We start from the raw sequence: 27,529 nt of genomic DNA, 5'->3' as shown, positions 1-27,529 counted from the left end.
AATGGAGCACTATTGGCAGGGGCCAGGGTGTAACCTGATCCCAGCTGTTCCCCTCTCTAAGTGGGGCAAGGCTGTCGTCTGATGGGACGTACGGTGCACCCTACCCCTCCCGGCCAGCCGCCCGCCCCGGCCTTCGACCTCCTCAGGTCTCTGCAACCCGAGACACCCGTTCTGGTGGTCACCTGGTCTGGGATCAAATCAAATCAAATGTATTTATATAGGCCTTCTTACATCAGCTGATATCTCAAAGTACTGTACAGAAACCCAGCCTAAAACCCCAAACAGCAAGCAATGCAGGTGTAGAAGCACGGTGGCTAGGAAAAACTCCCTAGAAAGGACAAAACCTAGGAAGAAACCTAGAGAGGAACCAGGCTATGAGGGGTGGCCAGTCCTCTTCTGGCTGTGCCGGGTGGAGAGTATAACAGAACTGGGATGGGTGTAGATGACCGACAAATCTGTGTCTAACATCTGTAAGGTTGAACGAAAAGATTACATGTAACAAAAATGAAATACGAAATTATTATGTGAAATTGAATGAAACAATATTGTACGTTGATGCTAATATGATGTACAATATTCCATTATGTTTCTATATAACAATAGCATAATACAGTTGTGGCCAAAAGTTGAGAATGACACAAATATTCATTTCCACAAGGTTTGCTGCTTCAGTGTCTTTAGATATTTTTGCCAGATGTTACTATGGAATACTGAAGTATAATTACAAGCATTTCACAAGTGTCAAGGGCTTTTATTGACAATTACATGAAGTTGATGCAAAGAGTCAATATTTGCAGTGTTGACCCTTCTTTTTCAAGACCTCTGCAATCCGCCCTGGCATGCTGTCAATTAACTTCTGGGCCACATCCTGACTGATGGCAGCCCATTCTTACATAATCAATGCTTGGAGTTTGTCAGAATTTGTGGGTTTTTGTTTGTCCACCCGCCTCTTGAGGACTGACCACAAGTTCTCAATGGGATTAAGGTCTGGGGAGTCTCCTGGCCATGGACCCAAAATATCGATGTTTTGTTCCCCGAGCCACTTAGTTATCACTTTTGCCTTATGACAAGGTGCTCCATCATGCTGGAATGGCATTGCTCATCACCAAACTGTTCCTGGATGGTTGGGAGAAGTTGCTCTCGGAGGATGTGTTGGTACCATTCTTTATTCATGGCTGTGTTCTTAGGCAAAATTGCGAGTGATCCCACTCCCTTGGCTGAGAAGCAACCCCACAGATGAATGGTCTCAGGATGCTTTACTGTTGGCATGACACAGGACTGATGGTAGCACTCACCTTGTCTTCTCCGGGAACAAGCTTTTTTCCGGATGCCCCAAACAATCTTGACACCAGGCCATCCTCAAAGTCTTTGCCTCACTGTGCGTGCAGATGCACTCACACCTGCCTGCTGCCATTCCTGAGCACGCTCTCTCTACTGGTGGTGCCCCGATCCTGCAGCTGAATCAACTTTAGGAGATGGTCCTGGCGCTTGCTGGACTTTCTTAGGTGCCCTGAAGCGTTCTTCACAACATTTGAACCGCTCTTCTTGAAGTTCTTGATGATCCGATAAATGTTTGATTTACGTACAATCTTACTGGCAGCAATATCCTTGCCTGTGAAGCCTTTTGTGTGCAAAGCAATGATGACGGCACGTGTTTCCTTGAAGGTAACAATGGTTGACAGAGGAAGAACAATGATTCCAAGCACCACCCTCCTTTTGAAGCTTCCAGTCAGTTATTTGAACTCAATCAGCATGACAGAGTGATCTCCAGCCTTGTCCTCGTCAACACTCACACCTGTGTTAACGAGAGAATCACTGACGTGATGTCAGCTGGTCCTTTTGTGGCAGGGCTGAAATGCAGTGGAAATGTTTTTGGGGGGATTCAGTTCATTTGCATGGCAAAGAGGGACTTCATAGTTCATCTGATCACTCTTCATAACATTCTGGAGTATATGCAAATTGCCATCATACAAACTGAGGCAGCAGACTTTGTGAAAAATGTATATTTGTGTCATTCTCAAAACTTTTGGCCACGACTGTATATTTAATATGCCATATACAATTTTTTTTAACAGTTTCACTAATTAATTTCAATTAACTTAATCATTATGACACACCCCTCACTACTGTAATTGGTTACACTAATTGCACTGTGTGTCTACATAACCTGGTTCAAGTATTCATGACATTACCCTGAGGAAGACACAGTGATGCCGAAACGTTGGTAAAAACCCATTAAGTTGCTGGGAGATTATGCATGGAGTGTGCAAGTTTTTTATTTTGACAGTTTATAACATCTGTCCAAAAACAACAGAACAGCACCGTCTCCATGACAATTGAAAACAAGAGCGCCTATGTGTTTACTGGCAAGAACAGACCATCAGTTTGTGTATGTGTGTCCATGAGAGATGAACATCATTTTACTATATACAGAAGAGTGTTTGATTAATGCTGGTGCACACCCGTTCTCCAAGCAGGTTGAATAGGCCATGGCTGGCGCTGTTGTTCACCTTTGCCGGTAAACTTCTCGCTTACCGTAACTTCTCGCTTACCGTAAACTTCTCGCTTCTCGCTTACATGATTAAGTCGGTTTTATAAGAGGCATATCTGACATTGAACAAACATACAGGCCAAGTATTTGCTCATATCAAAATGGCTTCCAAACAGGCAGGGCCAGGACTGAAGGGGAGAGAGTTGTGTTAGCATGATCTAGTGGAAAGAGCCCCAGATGGGGCGGCCTGAAAGAGAGAGAGGGTGTTGAGATGCGGTGAACGTCGAGCAGCCTGTTATATTCTCATCGCCATGCCTCTTTATTTGACTCACAGTGGAGAGCAGAGCCTAGCTGAGCGTCAGCACCCTGGCCGATGACAGAGCCTGGCTTGGTGTGTCCCTCTCTCTTCTAAAGACCATGATGTTGTGTGGCTGGATCCCAGTGTGGAGGGGCCTGTTGTGAGAGCTGGCCAGATCCAAAACAGCTGCTTACAGCCTCCCCTGTTTTACCATTTACCATCAACTTGGCCTGTCTCCTGTTTGCATAGGCTCAGTTCAATATAGTCTGAATAAGTTGTGTGATGTAAATAGGTGCTGCTGGTTATTGCATTAGGCGCCCACAATAGCCCACAATCTCCTCTCACTTATCTAACCACCAACAAGGTTTTTTTTCACAACAGTTTGACCATAGAGGTCACACATTGTGGGCCATGACCCACACACTCTTTAGGCTGAACCTGTTCAAAGGCAACAGCCCAAGTCCAAGTCAAAATACCCCAGAGCATCGAAACAGCTCCAGCCTCTCTGGTCCAGTCCAGTCCAGTGGTGCAGCCAGCCATGGCCATCTCTGACCAGCTTTCTCCTCACTTATTTTCTGGTGCCAGCCGCTCCTCCTCTCTTCCAGGCTCCCCAGCATCTTCCTGGGACATATACACACAAAGCAGCACAGATGTTGACTCAGAACTTCTCCCCTCCGGCCCCCGCACCCTCAGCCTGGGCTGTGGGATCTGAGGACCAAGCCCTCTTGCCTCTCTCTCTCCCCTCCACAGCTCAGCATCTCAGCACAATGGCCACTTGTTCCAGGGCATTATGGGAGGTTATGAGAGATGCTGCCGTCACCCCAATAAAGTGTCTGGGGAGGGAGCTCAATTACTCTAAGGCGTTTATGTCTGCTTGTAAAAATCATCAAATATGAGGCCAGACACTGTAATTTGCCATTTCTTCGAGGGGCGTTGTTTTATTTTTACTCCGATGGGGTGGCGGTTGTCTTTGGCTCTGCTCGCCAAACTCATTTTGTGCTCATAATACAAAAGGGGGAAACCGTCTTAAGCTGCAACTGCGCTCTACCTCCGTCCATTTCAGTTGTTCACTCATCCCTGCTACGACAGCCTATAGAGACAAACTGTGGGTGCTGTATGAGAAAAACAGTGTGTGCTTGTCAATGTGTTTGTGTTGGAAAAGAAACATGTATCTCATTTTGATCCAGCTGCAGTTCGGCGTTGTGGCTATACATTTTGTGTGGCTACGGCTTGTCTTTATTAAGGCATACAGGGCTGGAGATCGTTGGTGGTCACACTCTCTTCAAGCTCCTACACTAATGTATGGAAATGTAATGGGTTTCAAAAGACATTTAGCACACTGTTGTCCAGATGTAGGGTTATGTTGGGGAATGGGCATAGTACACACAGGTTATAAAACACGGTTTAATCTTGGAGGTGGCCGGGGTCGGCTGGGGTCAGAGAATTAAACAACAGATGAAACAGAGAAAACCGCTCCCTGTAAAATAAATATCCCTCCTCATCCCTAGCTAATCCTATGCGTCAAATAACCCTGGCCTGCATATGGGTCCAATCAGGCCATGGGTTGCCCAGGGAACCAAGGAACATAGGGGAGAAGTGTGGAGGGTGTGCCAACAGTCAGCTAGCCACACAGGCCCACCATGTGCTCCACATTACATGGCACCGAGACCTCCACTTAACCTGCTCACCTGATCTGGCCTGAACCATTACCGGGCCAGGCTGATTTACACTCAGGAAGGGGCTCCTGGGTCAGATGGCCCATCAGCTCAGAAACTCCCATCTAAAGTTAACTTCTCACCCCACGTCAAATCCACCCCCTCGAGCGATTCAGTCTCACATGCTTCCTGTTGTTACTACGGTGATCATGACTTGGAAAGTATAGGAGAGGGGTTTCAGCTTCCTGCTGGACTGTGTCAATGTTCATGTTGCTGTATGTTACTGACAGTGCCTGTGTCATTGGAGTTAGAGCATTAAAAATCCCAGCAGCGTTGCAGTTCTTGACACAAACCGGTGCGCCTGGCACCTACTACCATACCCTGTTCAAAGGCACTTAATTATTTTGTCTTGCCCATTCACTCTCTGAATAGCACACATACACAATCCATGTCTCAATTGTCTCAAGGATTAAAAATGCTTCTTTAACCTGCCTCCCCCCCTGCATCTACACTGATTTGAAGTGGATTTAACAAGTGACATCCATAAGGGATCATAGCTTTCACCTGGATTCACCTGGTCAGTCTATGTCATGGAAAAATCTGGTGTTCATAATGTTTTGTAATGGATGGATTATGCATTTCTCATAGGCCATTTAGCATGTGATTAACATGCTCACGGTCTGGCTGGACAGACATACAGACTTAATTGAAGAGTTTAGTAAGGCTGTCAGTCCCAGTGCTTCAGGACATCCATGGAAAGCCATGGAAAGACCATTAAAGTAATGTCCCCTTCCTTTCTGGGATGATGGTTTGATAGCGTCATATATGCCGCTACACATGTGGAAACAGGAACATTGTTTCCATGTTTCAGATGGATGAAAATCGCGGGGCAGACACAGATTATTTCATGTAGCTGAGAGACCTCCCAGCTGTCTGCTTTACTCACACTGACAATCCAAAACCCCACTTCAGCTTTTCACACATGCAGAAATGTTCTTCAGTGTTACAGTATACACCTCCCATTACTATTAGTCTGTAGCAAGTTCTCAAAATCCACACGGTGCAGAGGGACTACAGCTACTTAAAACATTTCAATAAGTTAACATTTTAATGGGGAAACAACTACATGTTTTTGATAACGGCCCCTTCTACTAAGTTTGTAAACACAACGTTTGTATTTTGGTGGCTCTTATGTCCCCACGTCAACTTATGTCTTCATCGTGTCAGAGCCATTTGGCTGACATCACTAGAAGCACTATTTTGGACTATCTTCGGGATGGCTGGACAGTCAGGTCTTCCAGAATGCACTTGTCTGTAATGTAACTGTACGGCAAGGGCCCAAGCCAAGCCCGCTCCATCCCTGTTGAATGGGTTGCTTAATCCAGTCATTCTGGCTGCCTCTTCTCCTTCCTCGAATGATGCAGCATTTACAAGAGCTAGGAGACAGAATAAATTGCTGCTAGACAATATGTGAATGTCAGTTCTTTTTTCCTTAACAAATCGACTAACGTTATGAATCCTTGGCACAACTGTATTTCCATTTGATTCCAATTGATGTGTTAGCATGTTTAATAAGACATACAGGGCTATTAGATGCCACGAAGTTGATTTATACTTTACTGTCTACTGATCCTGTCATTATGTCATGCCCATAACTTTGTGACATATAGAGAAAATAATACAGCACCAAATACTCCTCCATTTCCCCACGACTGCAAATGTCCTGTAAAAGATTAGCTTTCGCTGATTCAGCCATTTTGATTCTAATTAGAAAAGAACACACAGCATGGAGTCTCTAACAAAGGAGAACTTGGCAAACTTCCCTCAAATTCCGCAACAAAGGTGCCCTTCCCAAAAAAAAGAGAACGCTGCTGAATGTGGCTTTTGTGTGCATTTTACCTTTCTGTGATCTCTAGAGGAAGCATGCGATAACATAAGCGATGTAGGAACATAATAATGGTTGTTTGTGTGTCACAGAACATGGTGACTTGGAACGTGGTCAGTGCACAAGCAGGTTAAAGTTGACCAGCGGTTTATGTGACTGACCAGGGAACAACCGTAGATGACTGAAGTGTGATCAAACCATATGTTTTTTTAAACAATTATAATTGTAATAGCTGTCATATTCGTTCTCCTCCTCAGACGAGGAGGAGCATGGCTCGGACCAACACGCAGCGAGGTATGTAGACATAATGATTTATTGAATAAAACGAAACACGTAGAACACTTGAATAAACTACAAAACAACAAACGACGTTAAACAGACCTGAACTTGTGAACATAAAAAACAATGAACGCGCGAACAGGAAAGAACGAACGAGACAAGACAGTACCGTGTGGTGTAACAAACACAGACACAGCAACAATCACCCACAAACAAACAGTGTGAACAGCCTACCTTAATATTATGGTTCTCAATCAGAGGAAACGTCAAACACCTGCCCCTAATTGAGAACCATATCAGGCAACACATTGAACCCAACATAGAAACACATAACATAGACTACCCACCCAGCTCACGTCCTGACCAACTAAACAAAGTTAAACAAAGGAAAATAAGGTCAGGAATGTGACAGTACCCCCCCCCAAGATGCGGACTCCGGCCGCAAAACTGAACCTCAAGGGGAGGGTCTGGGTGGGCATCTGTCCACGGTGGGGTCCCCACCCCACCATAGTCAATCCCCGCCTCCGTAGCCTACTCCAAATTAACCCCACCGGACTAAGGGGCAGCACCGGACTGAGGGGCAGCACCGGACTGAGGGGCAGCACCGGACTGGCTCTGGCGGATCCTGGCTGGCTGGCGGATCCTGGCTGGCTGGCGGATCCTGGCTGGCTGACGGCACTGGCTGCTCCTGTCTGGTGGACGGCTCTGGCTGCTCCTGTCTGGCGGGCGGCTCTGACGGCTCGGGACAGACGGGCAGCTCTGACGGCTCGGGACAGACGGACAGCTCTGACGGCTCGGGACCGACGGGCAGCTCTGACGGCTCGGGACCGACGGGCAGCTCTGACGGCTCGGGACAGACTGGCAGCTCTGACGGCTCGGGACAGACGGGCAGCTCTGACGGCTCGGGACAGACGGGCAGCTCTGACGGCTCGGGACAGACGGGCAGCTCTGACGGCTCGGGACAGACGGGCAGCTCTGACGGCTCGGGACAGACGGGCAGCTCTGACGGCTCTGGACAGACGGGCAGCTCTGACAGCGCTGGGCAGGCAGGCAGTTCTGGGCAGACTGGCAGTGCAGGCGGCTCTGAGCAGACGGGCAAACCTGTAGGGAGGATACGGAGAGACAGCCTGGTGCGTGGGGCTGCCACAGGACCCACCAGGCTGGAGAGATCTACAGGAGGCTTGATGTTAAGAAGAGGCACCTGAAGGACTGGGCTGTGGGGGAGCACTGGAGCTCTGGTGCGCAGCCTTGGCACCACTCCCCCAGGCTGGAATACTACTCCAGCCCGTACCCTCCAGAGTGCAGGCACAGGTTGAACCAGGCTGTGGATGAGCACTGGAGATCTAGTGCCTACTACGCGCACCTCTCCCTTAGGCTCCACTCCCACATTTGCCCGGTACGAGCGGAGCGTAGGCATAGGACGCACTGCACCCTCCCAGCGCCCCGGAGACACAGCGCGCAGAGCCGGCGCAGGATACCCTGGACCGAAACTGCGTACCGGAGACCAGACACGCTGAGCAGGCACAAAACGCCCCGGCTGGATGCCCACACTCACATGACACTTTCGGGGGGCTGCCCTATAGCGCACCGGGCTATGGGCACGCACTGACGACACCGTGCGCCTAAAACCACATAACACGGTGCCTGACCAGTAACGCGTTGCTTATAATAAGCACGAGGAGTGCGCTCAGGTCTGCTACCTGGCTTAGCCACACTCCTCTCTAGCCCCCCCCCCCCAAAAAAAAAAATTCTGGGGTTGCCTCTCGTACCTGTCGCGCTGCCGTGCTGCCTCCTCATATCGCCGCCGCTCAGCTTTCGCTTCCTCCAGCTCAGCTTTGGGGCGGCGATACTCCCCAGCCTGTGCCCAGGGTCCTTCTCCATTCAAAATCTCCTCCCATGTCCAGGAGTCCTGGGATTTCTGCTGCTGCTGTCGCTGTCCTTTTCCCCGCTGCTTGATCCTTTGTTGGTGGGTGATTCTGTAACGGCTGTCATATTCGTTCTCCTCCTCAGACGAGGAGGAGCATGGATCGGACCAACACGCAGCGAGGTATGTAGACATAATGATTTATTAAATGAAGACGAAACACGAAGAACACTTGAATAAACTATAAAACAACAAACGACGTTAAACAGACCTGAACTTGTGAACATAAAAAACAATGAACGCACGAACAGGAAAGAACGAACGAACGAGACGAGACAGTACCGTGTGGTGTAACAAACACAGACACAGCAACAATCACCCACAAACGAACAGTGTGAACAACCTACCTTAATATGGTTCTCAATCAGAGGAAACGTCAAACACCTGCCCCTAATTGAGAACCATATCAGGCAACACATTGAACCCAACATAGAAACACATAACATAGACTACCCACCCAGCTCACGTCCTGACCAACTAAACAAAGTTAAACAAAGGAAAATAAGGTCAGGAACGTGACAATAATCAGCCTGGTCTCTCTAACATTGTCTGTCGTTGACCTCTGCATCATGCACCATACTCCAATGAATACTAAATTATGTATGTAAGAAATTGCAAAAAAAAAGTACCTTTAAACAGAGGGTGGTTGGGAATCAGCACTAGTGTTATATGGTTCAGTGTTAGCCATCTCTAAGGTCTGTGCTTTCCCTCTCCTCACGCATCCAAATGTACACATAACAAGGCTTTACCCGGACCTCATTAAACATGCTTTATGATTTATGGCTGTGCATGCGAGCGGCTACACATGGGTGCCAGGTATCGGCCTCTCCCTCCTTTTAAACCAAAACATCTTCTGAATAAGTCCAGATCAGCCCTTCTGCTTAGATTTGATGCATGCGACACATTTTTGGAATTACAAAAGTAAGATGTAAAATAAGTCAAAATAGGTTAACCGATTAAAATAGGAAACAATGTGGACCAGTCAGAGTTGTTGAACCGAATTGTACATTCATTCAAGCCAAATGGAAATCCTATCCTAGCCATTTGGACAAAATCTCTCTCAAGTGCCTTATGTGGATCTGTAAGCCAGTCAGTCCCATGTTGTTACATAATCTCAGACCTCACTGGACCAGTAAGTGGGTGACAAGAACTTCTCACTCCATAGACCCCAGCAAGTTTAAAGTTTAATTAATCGTACTGTATGTACAGGATACACTTCACGGAGGTTTGTGGCACCTTAATTGGGGAGGACGGGCTTATGGTAATGGCTGGAGCAGAATAGGTCGAATGGTATCAAATACATCAAACAAAGGGTTTCAATGTGTTGGATGCCATTCCACAGCTCAATTCCAGACATTATTTCAGAGCCGTCCTCCCATCAGCAGCCTCCACTGATACACATGGTATACACTGTCTAACAAAATGCTTACTTGCAAATTTCTTCTCAACATTGAAACAACTAAATTAATAATAAAAGATAAGAATACGAACATGAAGTAAATTACTCAGTAGAGTAGAATAGGCATTTTAGCATAAGTAAAATACAGGAAGGCACAAGTTATAGTCCAATATGTACAAATGTATCAGGGAAGGGGGGATCGGGGGGCAAGTGTTTAAATTGTACAGTATTAACAATAGTAAATAAGAATCTGGTAGCAGCAATTGTGATCTGTATGGAATGTGTGTGTGTGTGTGTGTGTGTGTGTGTGTGTGTGTGTGTGTGTGTGTGTGTGTGTGTGTGTGTGTGTGTGTGTGTGTGTGTGTGTGTGTGTGTGTCAGATAAACCCTTAGAGCAGAGGACCCCTTAGAGCAGAGGAACCTTTAGAGCAGAGGAACCCTTAGAGCAGAGGAACCTTTAGAGCAGAGGAACCCTTAGAGCAGAGGAACCTTTAGAGCAGAGGAACCCTTAGAGTAGAGGAACCTTTAGGGCAGAGGAACCTTTAGAGCAGAGGAACCCTTAGAGTAGAGGAACCTTTAGAGCAGAGGAACCCTTAGAACAGAGGAACCCTTAGAGCAGAGGAACCTTTAGAGCAGAGGAACCCTTAGAGTAGAGGAACCTTTAGAGCAGAGGAACCCTTAGAGTAGAGGAACCTTTAGAGCAGAGGAACCCTTAGAAAAGAGGAACCCTTAGAGCAGAGGAACCTTTAGAGCAGAGGAACCCTTAGAGTAGAGGAATCCTTAGAGTAGAGGAACCCTTAGAGCAGAGGAACCCTTAGAGCAAAGCAACCCTTAGAGCAGAGGAACCCTTAGAGCAGAGGAACCCTTAGAGCAGAGGAAACCTTAGAGCAGAGGCAAGTAGACATGCTGAGAGGCAGGCCTTACAGACCTTTCACTGGGTTCATTGATAGCCATCGGGGTCAGCAGAATGGATTCCATCAAATGATCTGGGTCCCCACGAAGCTGTAAACTATCCCATTCTCTTCCTGTATTAATTTGCTCTGTTTGACATGTTATGATGATGGTGATTGCTATTGTTATTGTATGTTGTAGCGGTAGTAGTATTTCTTATAGTATTGCAAAACATGGTCATTAGCAAGCCAGTCGTGAAATGGTACAGTTATACATGCGTAGCAGAGAAACATTGGAATGCATTATGTTATGCTCACCTTTGGGTGGTCTCTTGTTTAGATATTGATGAGTGTGTGAATGAGACCATCTGCGGGGACCATGGCTTCTGTGAGAACACAGACGGCTCCTACCGTTGTCAGTGTGACCAGGGCTACAGCAACCCCCCTGGTGATGCCGGGGCCCATAGCTGTGTGGGTAAGTAACTGTTACATGATACACTTCACTGGTTAGCATGGACAGTGACTGTATACCTGTGTGTGTGTGTGTGTGTGTGTGTGTGTGTGTGTGTGTGTGTGTGTGTGTGTGTGTGTGTGTGTGTGTGTGTGTGTGTGTGTGTGTGTGTGTGTGTGTGTGTGTGTGTGTGTGTGTGTGTGTGTGTGTGTGTGTGTGTGTGTGTGTGTGTGTGTGAGTAAGTGTGTGTGAGTAAGTGTGTGTGAGTAAGTGTGTGTGTGTGTAAGCACACTCGTGCCTGTCAGTGTGCATGTGTACGTGCTGTGCATCGGTGTGTGTAAATTCCCCTCCCCCATCCCCGTCCTGTCCCATGCAGACGTGAACGAGTGTGAGATGAGCACCGCGCTGTGTGGAGAGGCCCTGTGTGAGAACGTGGACGGCAGCTTCCTGTGCATCTGCCCCAGCGACAATGAGGAATTTGATCCCATCACCAGCCAGTGCCGCCCGCAGGGTAACACACCACACACAGGGACTTATGGGACTTAAGGGTTCATTCTGTCTATGCGGGATTGAGTTTTCACTGTCTTAATGAGGCATCTCATATTATCATGACATCTGGGGAACTAGCAGGGCACGAGTGGTTGGATGTTCCCTGTAGTAGATGTTTCTATTGAACAACCTTTCTGCTGAGTTTGACTCCATGCTATTGGATGAATGGAGAGTTATGTTTTATCCCTACAAGGATAAATGCATTGCAGTTCAAGTCTGCGAAAAACGAATTGCAGTAAAACTATTCCAGCCATCCCTTACAGAATTGATTTGCTGTGCTCAGAGCACAACTCCAAGCTCTCCCTCATGGCCAAATCTCCCCCAGTCAAATCTCCCCAGTCAAATCTCCCCGAGTCAAATTCCCCCCAAAGACAAACAAGGATAAGGTATAGCTATTGGCAAAACTGCCATGGAAAGATCTCTCTCAGAAACACTAACAGTGTTCACTGTAAACAGATTACTGAAATACAAGGTCAAACTTACCTTGAGTCTGGCATTGGCTTGTCTTTAGCTTGACATGGGCATGTACACACAAGCGAGCCATATTTACATTAATAAGCAGCATGCTCTCGACGGGGATGTTTTTGTTCTCGTTCAGTATTAAACCCCAAGTATGCCTTGTATACTTTGACCCCATTCCGCTGTTTGCTTTTGACGTGTGGTAATCAATCATGTGAGAATGAATGGTGTGTTGACTCACATGCCAGTGTTTCCATTTGGCTAAGCCCGCTGCTTAACTGTGAATGCCTGAGACCATGTCTGTGGATAAAAGAGCAGCCTCAGCAGTGTCAGCTGAAGGTACTCAGGCCTACTGCCTGCCCTACTGTATGTTGTGGAGCTCCTGACCCAGGGAAACACAGTGGCATTCACTATGCTGTTAGACATGGGGCCAATAGACTGACTGATTCTTACTGATATCATGATGGCAATAAATATTATTCGTAGTGGTAATGGCTATAGTCTTTTTTGTAGTAATTCAATCCTGAAAGTAGCGGTCAACTAGTGTCACAATTTATTCTGCAAATCCCCTCCAATTATTCCCCTCTGCATCTATTTCTCCTCATGAGAGGTGTGATTTCCCTACATGTTCTACAGGTGAAGATGCTCCTCCTAAGCCAGCCTTGCCCACTGAGGAACAGAGGAAGGAGTGTTACTACAACCTGAACGATGCTAACTTCTGTGACAATGTGCTGTCTCGCAACACCACGAAGCAGGAGTGCTGCTGCACAGTGGGGGCCGGCTGGGGGGACGACTGTGAGATTCACCCCTGCCCAGTCCCAGGGAGAGGTAAGCCTACTACAGTGTGATTTGAGACTGAGTGAGATTCCCAAGAGGGATCAAATGATCAACCTTTAGGAGACAGATATTCAGATACAACTGTTCACATATACTCACACCTTTTTGCTTCACGATGTATAATACATTATTACAGTAAGGAGAAAGTATGTTTGTCCGTTCATTCTTATTTGTTTCTCCAGAGGAGTATGACCAGTTGTGTCCACATGGAAGTGGTCTTCTGCCCCAAGCTGTTTTCTCCCACAGCCTGGAACAGCAGAGTTTCAAAGGTATTTTACTTCCATGTTGTCTCCTCAACCCACTGGCTACTGTTAAGAGTCGGTATACCTGAGGTTTCACAGTTTTTCCTTCTCCCATAACTTTGTACCAACACAAAGAAAATTGCTGTTTCAGCTTCCCTTTTATTTACACCCATGGCAGCCGTTAAAAAAGTCCTGCGTAATTTCCAACCAAATTTATGGTTCTCTTTAAAGCTAGCTCTTTACACCGTGACGGGATACCTGCATACCTAGCTAATTAAGCACAAGTGTTGTGCACTAACCAGCTTGACCTAATAGAGAAGGCTGTCTCAAGCAAGGTGCTATGCTCATTTTACAGTAGGGGCCAGGATTTGAGCGGTCTAGCTAGCTACAGCACATGGAGGGGTTTTTAGTGAGATTCTACAGACACAGTAGGCCTACACAAAGTTTAGGCTGATTCCAGAGGTGATATATTAAAGACAAGGTGATTTGGATGAATGGTTGTATGTGAATTTATCAACCGATGTCACCTTTCTTTCTTTCTTTCTTTCACTCTCTCTCTCGCTCTCTCTCTCACCAGATGTGGACGAGTGTAAGATGTTTGGGCCAGATATCTGTAAGAATGGCCGTTGCTCTAACAACTTCTCCTCGTACTCCTGCTTCTGCCGTACAGGCTTCTACTACGACAACATCCGGCTGGAGTGTGTGGGTAAGGGCCGCCCGCTGTCTCTGCTTTTCTCTGTTCCACCAAACCTGCTCCAAGTCTCAGCTATGGGACTCAGTCATTGACGTATGCGTGTATGTGTGTGTGTGTGTGTTCCAGATTATGACGAGTGCCTGACAGAGAAGGCGTGTGTGGATGGGGTGTGTGTGAACACTGCCGGCTCTTTCGACTGTTTCTGCAGTCCCCCTCTGGTTCTGGACAGCACCCGCCGTCGCTGCGTCAGCGTCAACACCACCAAGGGTGAGACTCACACATTCCTACATCTCAGAGTTTATCCAGATGAAACAATTACCAGCCAGATTATTGATTCAGCTGTCCAACATTAACAACATAGAATTAGTAAAAACTCCCTCCTTTCCTCTTTTGTGAATCACTCTCTTCCCTTCTCCTTCCTTCCCTCTCTTCTCCCTTCCCTGAACCACAGAGACTCATGAGCCTGAGGAGGACATCCACCTGAACATCTGCTGGCAGGGCCTGGTAGATGAGCGTATGTGTGCCCAGCCCCTCATCGGCAGGAGGACCACCTACACAGAGTGCTGCTGTCTCTATGGAGTGGCCTGGAGCGAACAGTGTGCCTTCTGCCCCAGGAGGGACTCTGGTAAGGGACACAGCTAGTTGACATTTATGCTGTTATTATTCAGTTGAAATGTAGAAGTGACATGATGACCTGTGATACATATTTCACTAAAATACTGATCTGTGTGTTTGTTTGTGTTCGATCAGATGACTACGCAGCAGTGTGTAACCTGCCAAGGAGAGGGGGGTCTGACAGTCTACGAGAGAGGCCAGGCTATGAGTATGGTCCTGGGGTTGAGGGTCCTGAGGGGCCCTATGTCCCCCCCTACTGGGACAACTATGGAGGAGGGCCCATCACTGGGCCTGGGGGTACCTACTACAACCCAGAGGACACCCAGGGCATCCCCCTGTTCACAGACAACACCAACGACTATGGCTCCCGAGAGGGAGACATAGAGCTGCCATTACGTGTCCCTGTCCACCGGCCAAGAGAGTTCCAGCCTCACCCTGTAGACTCATACAATGGTAACCTCATAAGAATCATTCAAAAAATACAAATCAATTAATATTATTGCTAATGCATGGTGAAATGCTACCTCTGTAGGGACTCCTTCTTCATTCATATTCTGTTTCCAATAAGACCGCTTTGATGGCTTCGAGGGCCTGCGAGCAGAGGAGTGTGGCATCCTGAACGGCTGTGAGAATGGCCGGTGTGTGCGCGTGAGGGAAGGTTACACCTGTGACTGCTTTGATGGTTACGAGCTTGACCTCACCAAAATGGCCTGCATCGGTAGGTTCCTCTCCCAGTGTCTCATAATGTCCACCTGCAGTCAGAGTCAGATTCTCCTCTCTGTGTTTCCTACCAGATATATCTTTTCATTTTGGAATTCCTAGAAACAAATTAGTCAATTTAGATAACCTTTTGATCTGTTCCATTTTCCCACATTTAAAAATGATATATGGTGTGGGGCTAAGATCAAACCCTACTTCAGAATGAAGAAGCCTTCCCTAGGTTTGTGCCTTTTGGAGACAGGTCTTGGGGTTCTCTTTAGTGAGGTAACTCGCCATGCAATATCACGCAGAGTTTGGCTGCAGAGAAATTACAATCAAACCTCCCATGTCAGATTTAAGCAATAAGGCCCAAGGGGGTGTGGTATATGGCCAATATGCCACTGCTAAGGGCTGTTCTTATGTAATTGTAATTAATGTAATTAATTAATGTAATTAAAGCAGTAAAAATAAATGTTTCATCTTACCCGTGGTATACGGTCTGGTATACCACAGCTGTGAGCTAGTCAGCATTCAAGGCTCGAAACACCCAGTTTATAATAGAAAATAGAAACCACTTGAAGGCAATCAATGAAAGGACATTTGGCTGCCGCCTTCCAGATAGTATTGAGAGAGAGAGAGAAAGCGATGAAAGCAGTTTTTATAAGTACTGAGCGTTAGGCATCCCTCTAGCCACCACTGTCGCCAGACATCTACTGCACCTGACTGTGGAGCCATCCTACCACCCATACTGACTAGGCCACTATGTGGGACTTCTGACACAGGACGTGTGGCATGAACAGCTGCATTTGCTGTGAAATTGTTCTCCTCAGTTAACTCTGTGTGTCTCCTTTTCCTGCAGACATAAACGAGTGTGAGGATATCAGTGACAGCGTGGCGCTGTGTAAGAACGGGGCCTGTACCAACACTGAGGGGTCGTACAAGTGCACCTGCCTGCCTGGCTTCCAGGCCTCTGCCAAGCCCCATGAATGCATTCCAGAGGTCCCACTGGCTGGCTTTAGAGGGAGAGTGGCAGGGAAATGAGGGTGTGACTGTTGGAGCTTCTTCTCTCCTCCCTCCACCACCCCACGCCCTTACCCTCACCCCCCGCCCTCTCAAAGGGCCTGGCACTATAAACCTCCATCAAAAAACACTGAAACGTCCACGCTTGTCCCCTAAACACACACACACCAACACACATACTCTTATTGACTCTTTCCTAATTTCTCTCTCTCTACCACACACATACTCATTCACATTTCCACAGGGGACCAGGAGCTATCCAGTGAATGTATTCCATGGGATTATCCTATTTCTTAACATTTATATTTTGCTTAAAGGGATTTTCTGAGGAGTGACCTTGTATTCAGTGATCCCAGGCAGTTTGGTATGCATACATACATTTTTTCTGCATTGTTTTTCTCCATTTGTCTTTTTGGTTGATTATTTATTTCATGTACATGACAAGGCTCTGTAAAGTAAGAGGGCATAGGATTTATATTGTCTTATTTGTCAGACCAATATACTTTACTAACGATGAGGGGAAACAGTGTGAATAGTTGTTTAAGTTTGGTAACCTGGAGGAAGCTGATTGTCGTAAGCATGCCACATGTTATATTCATATTATAACATAATAATCACATTGCTATACAGGGAAAGTTACTTTCAAACCACTTTTTACTAGTATTTGGGATGCTTCTGTTGTCAGCAAGGCCTTTAAAAGGACCAACCACCCCTTCCACTGGTCTTCTGTGTTTCTTATAACAGTGCAATCCTACAGTCCTCATCCTCGAGACAAACAGGCTCCTCTGTTGGCAAGGTTGTCTCAAGAGCAATAACTACGATCAAACAAGGTCCAGACCAGATTCATATGCTATCACAATGTTGCTTTGACCTGCTGCCAGTACAAATAGAGGGAGAGAGAGAGAGAATTGAATATGGGCTTGGAGAGGCTATAAATGTACAGTACGAGTCAAAAGTTTGGACACCTACTCATTCCAGGGTTTTTCTTTATTTTTTACTATTTTCTACATTGTAGAATAATAGTGAAGACATCAAAACTATGAAATAACACATATGGAATCATGTAGTAACCAAAAAAGTGTTAATAAAATCTAAATATATTTTATATTTGAGATTCTTCGCAGTTCCCACCCTTTGCCTTGATGACAGTTTTGCACACTCTTGGCATTCTCTCAACCTGCTTCATGAGGTAGTCACCTGGAATGCATTTCAATTAACAGGTGTGCCTTGTTAAAAGTTAAATTGTGGAATTTTTTTTCTTAATGCATTTTGAGCCAGTCAGTTGTGTTGTTACAAGGTAGGGGTGGACACATCTCAACATCAACTGTTCAGAGGACACTGCGTGAATCAGGCCTTCATGGTCAAATTGCTACTAAAGGACACCAATAATAAGAAGAGACTTGCTTGGGCCAAGAAACACAAGCAATGGACATTAGACCGGTAGAAATCTGTCCTTTGGTCCGATGAGTCCAAAGTTGAGATTTTTGGTTCCAACCGCCGAGTCTTTGTGAGATGCAGAGTAGGTGAACGGAAGATCTCCGCATGTGTAGTTCTAAAAAAAAAATACAGTAGAAATACATTACTGTATTTTAGTCAATGCCACTCCGACATTGCTCAATCTAATACTTATAGATTTCTTAATTCCATTATTTTACTTTTAGATTTGTGTGTATTGTTGTGAATTGTTAGATACTATGACACTGTTGGAGCTCGGAACACAAGCATTTCGCTACACCCGCAATAACATCTGCTATATATGTGTATGCGACCAATAAAATGTGATTTGATTTGATTTGATTTAGTTCCCACCGTGAAGCATGAAGGAGGTGTGATGGTGTGAGGGTGCTTTGCTGGTGAAACTGTCAGTGATTTATTTAGAATTCAAAGCACACTTAACCAGCATGGCTACCACAGCATTCTGCAGCAATACGCCATCCCATCTGGTTTGCACTTAGTGGGACTATCATTTGTTTTTCAACAGGACAAATACCCAACACACCTCCAGGCTGTGTAAGGGCGATTTGACCAATAAGGAGAGTGATGGAGTGCTGCATCAGATGACCTGGCCTCCACAATCACCCGACCTCAACCCAATTGAGATGGTTTGGGATGAGTTGGACCGCAGAGTGAAGGAAAAGCAGCCAACAAGTGCTCAGCATATATGGGAACTCCTTCAAGACGGTTGGAAAAGCATTCCAGGTTTAAGATGGTTGAGAGAATGCCAAGAGTGTGCAAACCTGTCATCAAGGCAAAGTGTGGCTACTTTGAAGAATCAAAAATATGAAATATATTTTGATTTGTTTAACACTTTTTTGGTTACTGCATAATGCCATGTGTTATTTCATAGTGTTGATGTCTTCACTATTATTCTACAATGTAGAAAATAGTAAAAAATTAAGAAAATCCTTTAAATTAGTAGGTGTGTCCAAACGTTTGAATGGTACTGTATATGATTAAATATGTAATATGTTTGTATAGGTTCCACTGGCCTTCTCCCACTAGTCAAGAGAGTAGTTCAGCACACATTATGTCCCATAGCAAATTGTTTATGTTTACATTCAATCACATTCACATTCACAATTGACTTCAGATCCCATGTAAGAACATTCCCATTAATGCATCTCTGAATGTGAGTAAAGGCTTTGTTGACGAGGTTTAGGATATTTTGTACAGATCTAGTACTATGTATTAATGTTTTTGTTACTTTCTAATAATGCATATAGTGCAGCCAATATTTTTGTTTGACAAAAAAAAGAAAAAAAATCCAGCATTACAGTTTAGCCATTTAGATTTATATATTTCTGTAAAAAATAAAATAAAAAAACATCTTTATGTATGAGAAAAGTGGTTTACACTGTACCAGAGAAAGTGTATGTATCCTGCCCTGTGGAGCAGACATTGAAATGTAATGTTGGGGAATGGCAGTACTTTTTTAAACACAATGTGGTGCCATTGATCCTACAAGTAAAATACAAAAAAGAATGCCTTTTGAAATGCAAGCATTATTCTTTGTGCCATTAAAACACAACTTGTTTGCCTTTCAAATAATGTTACCTTGGAACAGTTTGTCATTCTGGTGACCTTTTTTAAAATCAATATAGTGAACACTATTCGTCATTTCCAATCAAATAAACATTGTTGTCCTTTCACATTCAACTCTAGAAACATATGATTGCTGATTAGTCATGTTTTCACATTTTCCATTAAGAGAAATGCGTATCTTGCCAGCACCTATCTTACACATATTTGGAGGATGCCTTCTTTCAATGACTGATGCCCTTGACCTGCATTCAAAGAGATGTTCACTGTACTCTTTATCAGTCTATCTATACTGTATGATTCATCCCTCCACAAGTCTTACATTGAGGTAAAACAAATTGTGAACATGTATTTTATATTATTTAAAGCTTTGTAAACCACAAGTTGTGGTGTAGGATGTGATGTATGATGTGGTCAATGAAAATATCATGTTCATTCCTTTTGTTTACCTCTTGACTGTAGTCACTATCTGTCATCAAAATAAACTTTGAAAATATCTATATTTATTTGTCTCCCTTATCTGTGGAATATTCTACACACATTACACAGTAATACATTTCATCACTATACAATAATATCCTAATTTCGAAACCAAATGTTTGTAATGCAAATATACTTTCAGCTCAAATGGAGCACTTGTATGATGTAGGGTGATCAATGCCAGTTTGAGAAAGCTATGCTAGAAAGCTATGCTAGAAAGCTATGCTTAAATGCTCAATTGAAAGGCGAAAATTATAAATGCATTTAATATTTTCATATCAGTGTGCATGATTCATGCCCCAGTGAAAATGCAATGTTAAAATGAAAATCGAAAATGGCTAATTGAAAATTGGAAACGGTAAATGGAAATTGTAAATGAAAATGGTAAACACAACATGACAAATGGTTTACAGATAATGGTAAAGGCTATGCGCAAAGTGGATGTTTACATTTTCCAACTGCCCAATTTAGTACTTACTCTTTTCATTTTCAAAGTGTATGCAAATTGCTTCCGGGAGGCATGAACCAGGAGAGCAACACAATACCACCATGCAGTGATACATCCTAGCCATGCCATGTTTTCTGTGCATTCATTTTAGACTAGTGTAACTGACAGGGTTTGAACCTGGTGTCCTGTACATCAGAAGAACAGCTTAGCCTGCTAAGCCAAAGCCTATGAAATGTAGTTTGGGGAGCCAATGCAATTTTTCTGGTCTTAGCAAAGTTACTCAACACTAGGCAAAGTTATTCATCATATGTGCGTGGTCACCAAACCACTTCTCCTTGGTTAGCTGTTCACATAATGAGTAACCTTGTCTGATACCTGAAGAGTTACATTGGCTACAAGAGCCTTGGCTTCAGCTAAGCAGGACTATGCTTTTCTGGTGTGCAGGAGACCTGGGTTGGTTACACTAGTCTAAAATCAATGTACAGAGAGATGCACCACTACATGGGGGTGTTGTGTTGCTCTCCTGGTTCACGCCTCCAAAAAAGAAATTTGCATACACTTTGAAAATTCAAATGCAAATTGAAATAGAAAACGCTTAATTGGGTAGTTGGAAAATGAAAACAGCCGCTTTCAATTTCAAATTACATTTAGCCATTTTCTGTTTACAATTTGGCTTTTTTCATTGACCATTTACCATTTTTATTTCAAATTTGTATCATTTCAAATTTTTCTATTTTCATTTTAACTTTGCAATTTGTCGTCGAATGAATCATGCACACTGATATGAAAATAAAAATACATTGATAATTTTTACATTCTTATGTAGCATTTAAGCATTGAATTTTCGAACTGGCGCTTATCACCCTCCACACCAGAGAGGATTTTACATGTTGTGAGCATCTTTGTGGTGTGCGAGCCTGTGATTTATTGTGCTCTCTCACCACCCAGTGGCCGTAATATATATGCGTACAGCACAACCACATTGTGGAAGGCGTTTCCCACTGATCCCCAGCCTTGTCCTGAATTTCAGTTGTATACTGGGAAATTGTGTCCGTATTCCCGTGTCATGGATTTATTGAAGGATAGAAAAGCATACAGATCCCAGAAACCACGCAACGTGCGTGGCTAAAATTGGAGTGTTGAGAGTCGACTACATTGTGCGCGTGCTGCGCACTTTTTGCAGATATTTCATGAAGCACATCGGGTAAATGTTTTGTTTTATTTTACAATAATAACCGGTAGATGCTTTGAAATCTGTGCACCGTAAATTTCCGTCAGGAGTGCATGCCAGAGTAATAGTTTAATTTTAGAAATGCTTGTTTTCCAAATGCGTAAAATGTAACCAGCAAAGAAGTCCTGCCTTTAATGCATTACGTTACCTACGGAATATCAGGTGAAAACAGGAATGATTAGATAAATATTAATTTTGGTTTAAAATGCACAAAGCTGTCTGACAGCTGCTACTGCGAGCTAGCTACAATGCTAGCTAGTGTACGGATAGCATTACAATATATATATTAATTGTAACGTTGTTATGCGAAATTGTTACTAGCTAGCTATTCCCTGCATAGACCAATCTACAATGTAACACGGGACTTGTTTTGCTGCTGCTTGTTAGCTAATTTGTTGTAGCAGTCTGTCACAAACATTCCACTGTCAAAATATTCCTGATTCTTAAGCTTTCTTTGGACAGTGAGGGCGGTTCAAAGAATACCAATTAAATTGACAAACTTTGTTTAAGTTTTAACTAATGGCAAAGAAAAAATGTGTTGCACAATACAAAGACGAATCCTCAATGCTACGAAATCGGAGAGGCCAGATGAATACAGGGGAGCAGAGCCCTGTTTCAACCCATCATGAGTCGACCCAGGAGAATACAGAGGATGATAGACTGTCTGAAGGTGACCGCCAATCCTTAAATGGGACATCAGCACAACATGACCAGGGCATTTACTCTCCAAATAATGAGGCACAAAGCACAGCTTTCTTTCTGTTGGTGGTGTTGCTCTCTTTTTCCACACGCCTTTACAAAATCATGGAACCCCCTCATGTATGGTGAGTGATGGTGCCCCAAGAGAAGTTGTAAGGCTCCCTCATGAAGTCACTGTGTGTTGATGTATAATCTCATTGTGTGATCATGTCTGTTTTAGCTGGGATGAAACCCACTTTGGGAAAATGGGGAGTTACTACATTAACAGGACCTTCTTCTTTGATGTCCACCCACCACTTGGCAAAGTAAGATAATGCCACTATCTTTTAGCATTCTAAACATTCATAGAATATCTCTTTCTACAGTCATCATTCCTTCCATAACTTGATAAGTATATTGATTCTTGATTTACATCATGTGTATGTGTTTTTAAGTAACCATTCCCCCTATGCCAGATGCTGATTGGGCTAGCTGGGTACATGACTGGTTATGATGGCACCTACCCTTTCCTTAAACCTGGGGACAAATATGAGCACCACAACTACTGGGGGATGAGAGGGGTAAGGCCTACACAGACAGAATGGTTTTTATATTGTGTGAATAACGTCATGCTCCACAGTACTAGTTTGACCTGTGAACTTGCTCTGCCTGCAGTTCTGTGCATCTCTGGGCTCCTGTCTGCCCCCCTTTGCCTACCTCACAGTGCTGGAGTTGTCCCAGTCCCCGACAGCTGCCCTCATCACTGCTGCAGTGCTGGCCTTTGGTGAGTATGTACCACCAGCACTAACAAAGTAACCAGAGACAGCCTGGGGGAGAGTCTGGATCTACTTTAGCCAAAACCTTGCCAAACAGACTTGAGTATGGACTGGTCAACCATTCTTATAATGTTATAACTGTGGTATAGGATTCTCAGTGAAGTTTAAAATCTGTATTGTGTTAGATCACCTTAATCTAAATAACTTGTACCTTGGGCTGTCCCCCCCATTCAGACACTGGCTGCATCACCATCTCTCAGTACATCCTTCTCGACCCCATTCTCATGTTCTTTATAATGGGAGCAGTGCTCAGCATGGTCAAGTTTAATCGACAAAGATATAGGTAAGGAACCTCCAGAGCAGAGCAAACCTACATCTGAATTGTCAGATAAGTCATTAGAATCCGATTAAAGGGACTTGTTATTGACCAACTTTGTACAGAGTGATGCTGCTATGCTCTCTCCTATGGTGTTCAGGCCCTTTAGCGCACCCTGGTGGTTCTGGATGGTACTGACAGGGGTTAACCTGTCTGGGGCTCTGGGGGTTAAGTTTGTGGGGCTGTTTGTCATCCTGCTGGTGGGAATGAACACAGCCCGGGACCTGTGGAGTTTGCTGGGGGACCTGCACCTCTCTCTGGTACTCATCAACTGATTATGAATCACCTATGATATTGATGTACCAAACGGACTTACATTGGAGGCCAACACTGACTCCTGCTCCCTTTTCTTCCTTCTACCAGATGGATTTTGGGAAGCACTTGTTGTCCAGGGTGTTTGGGCTTATCCTGCTTCCCCTGTTCCTGTATGTTACAATATTTGCAGTCCACTTTGTGGTGCTGAACAAAAGGTAAGTGGATTATTGGCTGTGCATTTGTTATAGTGGGGTTATTGGAAAGCTTTAAATTGATTCTCCCCTAAATAATGTCTAATCACATTTACACAATGTGTTTCCATTGTCCCCTGTCTCCAGTGGTCCAGGAGATGGCTTCTTCAGCTCTGCTTTTCAGTCCCGTCTGATTGGAAACAACCTACACAATGCATCCATGCCTGAGTGTGAGTTGATTTAAATAGCATCTTCTACGTTTTTGTCTTTACCATAGTGGTGCTTTACAGTATATTTCCACTTGTCAGTTTGAATGACGTGTATTCAAATAATGTCCTAAGTAACCCCCAGCTTCTAATAATGCTGATCTGTCCTCATTGTTCTACTATGATGGTGGTCTGTGCTCTCCTACAGACCTGGCATATGGCTCTATCATCACTGTGAAGAACCTGCGTATCGCTGGAGGATACCTCCACTCTCACTGGCATCTGTACCCAGAGGGTGTAGGAGCAAAGCAGCAGCAGGTCACAGCATACCTCCATAAGGACTATAACAACATGTGGCTGGTGCATAGATCCAATGACAGTGATTGTGAGAGGCCAGCCTTGTTGTGCAGTCAGAATATGTCACTCATTAAAGGTTTTATACGTATTATGAGGTATTTTGTTCTTTTTTTTGTCCAGCACAATCAGGAGAACCTGATCTTGTTCGTCATGGTGACATTATTCGATTGGAGCACAAAGAGTAAGTGGTTTGACAGTGACACCCCTCATCTGTTTGAAAACTTATCATTGTACTGCACCCATACTGTACCTGTTTTGACATTACAACAAATTCTTCAGTGCAATAATGGTTGATACTCCTGTGTCCACCAGGACTACCCGTAACCTTCACAGTCACCTCCACGTGGCACCTCTCACTAAAAAACACTTCCAGGTCACAGGCTATGGCATCGTGAGTAGCACATACAATGCTTGCACAGTTCTCAGAAGTTATTGATAGGTTGTGTGTGAGAGAGGTTTCATTCTTCAGCCTAAATGTTGATCAGTATCATTCCTTTCTGGTGCTTTCAGAATGGAACAGGTGACCCTAATGACCTGTGGCAGGTGGAGGTGTGTGGGGGTCGGAAGGGCGACCTGGTCAAGGTGTTACGCAGCAAAGTACGCTTCCTGCACCGAGCAACTGGCTGTGTGCTCTACTCATCTGGCAAGACTCTCCCCAAATGGTAAGAAATGGAGGAATGATCTAGACTCTTCTAAAGTTCTCTAATATCTTTATTTACAAATGTTAACATTACCGATGATGACAGTGTCAAACTGTGTCTTCTCTGTTCAGGGGCTGGGAACAGGTGGAGATTACATGTAGCCCATATCTGAAGGAGACCCCAAACTCTCAATGGAATATTGAGGATCATATCAATACCAAATGTACGCCTCCATTCCTGCATTTTTTAAAATTGTGTTCCCGTGGCCCACTGCTTGATATGTGATGGTGTTGTGTGTTTACTTAATACCTAAAGGTGTGTGTTTTTGTTTGTGTGTGTGTGCATTGATAGTGCCCAACATTAGCCTTTCAGTGCTGAAGCCCCACTTCCTGGAGATATTGCTGGAGTCCCACATCGTTATGATCAGGGTGAGAGAACAAGACAACACACCTCACTGTGTGCCAAATTCTCCCACATACTTATTGTATTGATTACAACTAAATGTGTCTCTTTTTACAGGGTAACAGTGGGTTGAAGCCCAAAGACAACGAAATGAACTCTAAACCCTGGCATTGGCCAATCAACTACCAGGTTTGCATGTTGAATACCACATGACTTCAATGTGGTTGGACAGTCCCAAAATGAAGTAGTTTCTTATTACTGTGCCTTTGTTCTGTTTTTGCAAAGGGATTGAGGTTCTCTGGAGTGAATGAGACTGAATACCGTGTCTACCTGTTAGGGAACCCTGTAAGTACCTCTCTCCACTCACTGAGTATGCTAACACATAACACTGCTACAATATAGCTAAATCTACCTCCCCTGCAGGTGATCTGGTGGCTGAACCTGGTCAGTCTGGGCCTGTATGTGGTTATGGTGGCAGTGGCCTCTCTGGCCCTCCACAGAGGAGTCCAGCTGGATAAGAGAAGAATAGGTAGGAGCTTTTAGAACTTCCCTGTCAGTTTCATGAGTAACTCGTTTGAGTACTTGATTCTAACACTGATGTGTATGTGTGTGTGCAGAGCATTGTCGCGTGCTGATGGAAGGTGGAGGGCTGCTGCTCCTGGGCTGGTTGCTGCACTACGTACCCTTCTACACCATGGGCCGCATCCTCTACTACCACCACTACTTCCCTGCCATGCTCTTCAGCAGCATGCTAACAGGTAAAGTGGTTCTACCACAAACACATTCTCCCCATAATGCCCACTTCATATTGATTGCATGTTACAGACTAATCCAGGAGTCATACATGAAATAATGTTGGAGTAGTTCAGATCCAGTTATATTTATAAAGATCTTGAATTGTCATCTCTGTCTCAGGGATCACTTTGGACACCCTGCTGCAGAGTGCTGACCTATGGCTCCGCCCACCCTATTCTCACTGGCTGCTCAGAGGAGGACAGGCAATGCTATTCCTGGCCATCCTCGAGAGGTGAGAGAACCATGAGACCTCTTATGTGCCTTTGAACCTGATTTAAATTGTAAACATGGAAGTTTTCTGTTGGCTTTATTGTCTACAGTACTGTATGTCATTGGCGCAATAGTTAATCTACACCCAAAAATGAATTTTGAAATTGGTTGTTCTCTCTTCTCATCTTCAGTTTACATCTGTTTCTCTCTCTGCCTTTTTAAACCATGCAGCTTTTACATGTTTCACCCTCTGTCCTATGGTATGAGAGGGCCGCTGGCCCATGACCCTGATAGTACCATGGCTGGCCTGAAGTGGATGGACTCCTGGGAGTTTTAGGCAGGTGAACAGTCAGGAAGAATTCTGACTGACATAGTGATATATCAGTGGTATTTTAGCAGACATGCAAGTGTCTGTTTCTTATACACTATGTGAACTTCAGTATTTTTCATAATGTGCATAGCTATGGATTGTTAAATATTTAACATTAAAGTATTTTATAGTCAGTTACATCCAAATATTTTTAAGTGTTTTAATTCAACATTGAAAACTGAATATTTTAGTGACTTTCTACACTTGAATTGCGCAGCAGTGCATTGTGAAACGATACTAAGAACATAATATACTGTTCACAATCATAGCCTACTCTTTTTGGGTTGGGAGATAAAAACGTGATAAATACATTAATGTGCATTAGGTGGATGTTGAAATGTGTGAATGATGTGTTTATTTAATTGAGACCGTTAGTGACGGCTAATGATGTCTACTGTACTGCCTTAACGTGTTTAGTTTTTTCTTGACTGAGTTGCAATAATGAGCTAAGTGCCTAGGGACTAAATCAATTTGAAATACTTATGGGAATCTAATATTCTAATTAAAAGTTTTGATGGGAAAGAATTCACCTGTTTCCGTTACATTATATCAAATTATCTTGTAATGTTTTCTCGATCTTAGTGTGCAAAGTATTGTATACATCTTTGGCAAGATACAGTGCTTTCAATGATTGTCCGTTCCGCATTTTGCTTTCTCAAAGGAATCTGTTACTTTTCAATACAACTCT

General features: G+C 44.3%; 2 protein-coding genes across 6 annotated transcripts in view; both read left to right on the top strand.

Moving 5' to 3' along the window:
- Positions 1-19,927, top strand: part of LOC129812876 (latent-transforming growth factor beta-binding protein 2-like) — a 167,554-nt gene extending 147,627 nt beyond the window's left edge. For all 3 annotated transcript variants that reach the window (XM_055864824.1, XM_055864826.1, XM_055864823.1), the window contains 10 exons: positions 11,161-11,295; positions 11,648-11,782; positions 12,916-13,107; positions 13,299-13,385; positions 13,936-14,064; positions 14,179-14,319; positions 14,504-14,677; positions 14,803-15,120; positions 15,236-15,385; positions 16,226-19,927. In XM_055864824.1, coding sequence (XP_055720799.1) covers positions 11,161-11,295; positions 11,648-11,782; positions 12,916-13,107; positions 13,299-13,385; positions 13,936-14,064; positions 14,179-14,319; positions 14,504-14,677; positions 14,803-15,120; positions 15,236-15,385; positions 16,226-16,407 — 1,643 coding nt within the window. In that variant the 3' untranslated portion in view covers positions 16,408-19,927. The remainder of the gene's footprint in view (positions 1-11,160; positions 11,296-11,647; positions 11,783-12,915; positions 13,108-13,298; positions 13,386-13,935; positions 14,065-14,178; positions 14,320-14,503; positions 14,678-14,802; positions 15,121-15,235; positions 15,386-16,225) is intronic.
- A 1,546-nt stretch (positions 19,928-21,473) lies between these two features.
- On the top strand, positions 21,474-27,366 carry pomt2 (protein-O-mannosyltransferase 2). Of its 3 annotated transcripts, none has more exons than XM_055864819.1 (21): positions 21,474-21,557; positions 22,138-22,408; positions 22,504-22,588; positions 22,739-22,843; positions 22,938-23,046; positions 23,273-23,381; positions 23,515-23,674; positions 23,778-23,884; positions 24,008-24,090; positions 24,275-24,451; positions 24,544-24,604; positions 24,736-24,814; positions 24,934-25,085; positions 25,196-25,287; positions 25,416-25,492; positions 25,584-25,655; positions 25,752-25,811; positions 25,890-25,995; positions 26,084-26,224; positions 26,382-26,493; positions 26,703-27,366. In XM_055864819.1, exons 2-21 carry the CDS (start codon positions 22,149-22,151, stop codon positions 26,806-26,808), a joined length of 2,253 nt encoding a protein of 750 aa, XP_055720794.1. In that variant the 5' UTR covers positions 21,474-21,557; positions 22,138-22,148; the 3' UTR covers positions 26,809-27,366. The 3 variants fall into 3 exon arrangements, with proteins under 3 accessions (XP_055720794.1, XP_055720793.1, XP_055720792.1); XM_055864818.1 differs by lacking the exon at positions 21,474-21,557 and adding an exon at positions 21,582-21,746; XM_055864817.1 differs by lacking the exon at positions 21,474-21,557 and having other exon boundaries at positions 21,582-22,408.
- The last annotated feature ends 163 nt before the right edge of the window (positions 27,367-27,529 follow it).

Source organism: Salvelinus fontinalis, chromosome 16, assembly GCF_029448725.1.
Source record: "Salvelinus fontinalis isolate EN_2023a chromosome 16, ASM2944872v1, whole genome shotgun sequence".
NCBI classification, from domain to species: Eukaryota; Metazoa; Chordata; class Actinopteri; order Salmoniformes; family Salmonidae; genus Salvelinus; species Salvelinus fontinalis.
The sequence above is the reverse complement of the archived record's forward strand: the minus strand, read 5'-3'. Positions and strand labels throughout refer to the sequence as shown.

Excerpts from the sequence above, each read along its gene's own strand:
- pomt2 (XM_055864817.1), top strand. The coding sequence starts at position 22,104 with ATGGCAAAGAAAAAATGTGTTGCACAATACAAAGACGAATCCTCAATG. Across the intron at positions 22,589-22,738 it reads TCCACCCACCACTTGGCAAA|ATGCTGATTGGGCTAGCTGG; the intron begins GTAAGATAATGC and ends CCCCTATGCCAG. Across the intron at positions 26,225-26,381 it reads CTTCAGCAGCATGCTAACAG|GGATCACTTTGGACACCCTG; the intron begins GTAAAGTGGTTC and ends TCTCTGTCTCAG.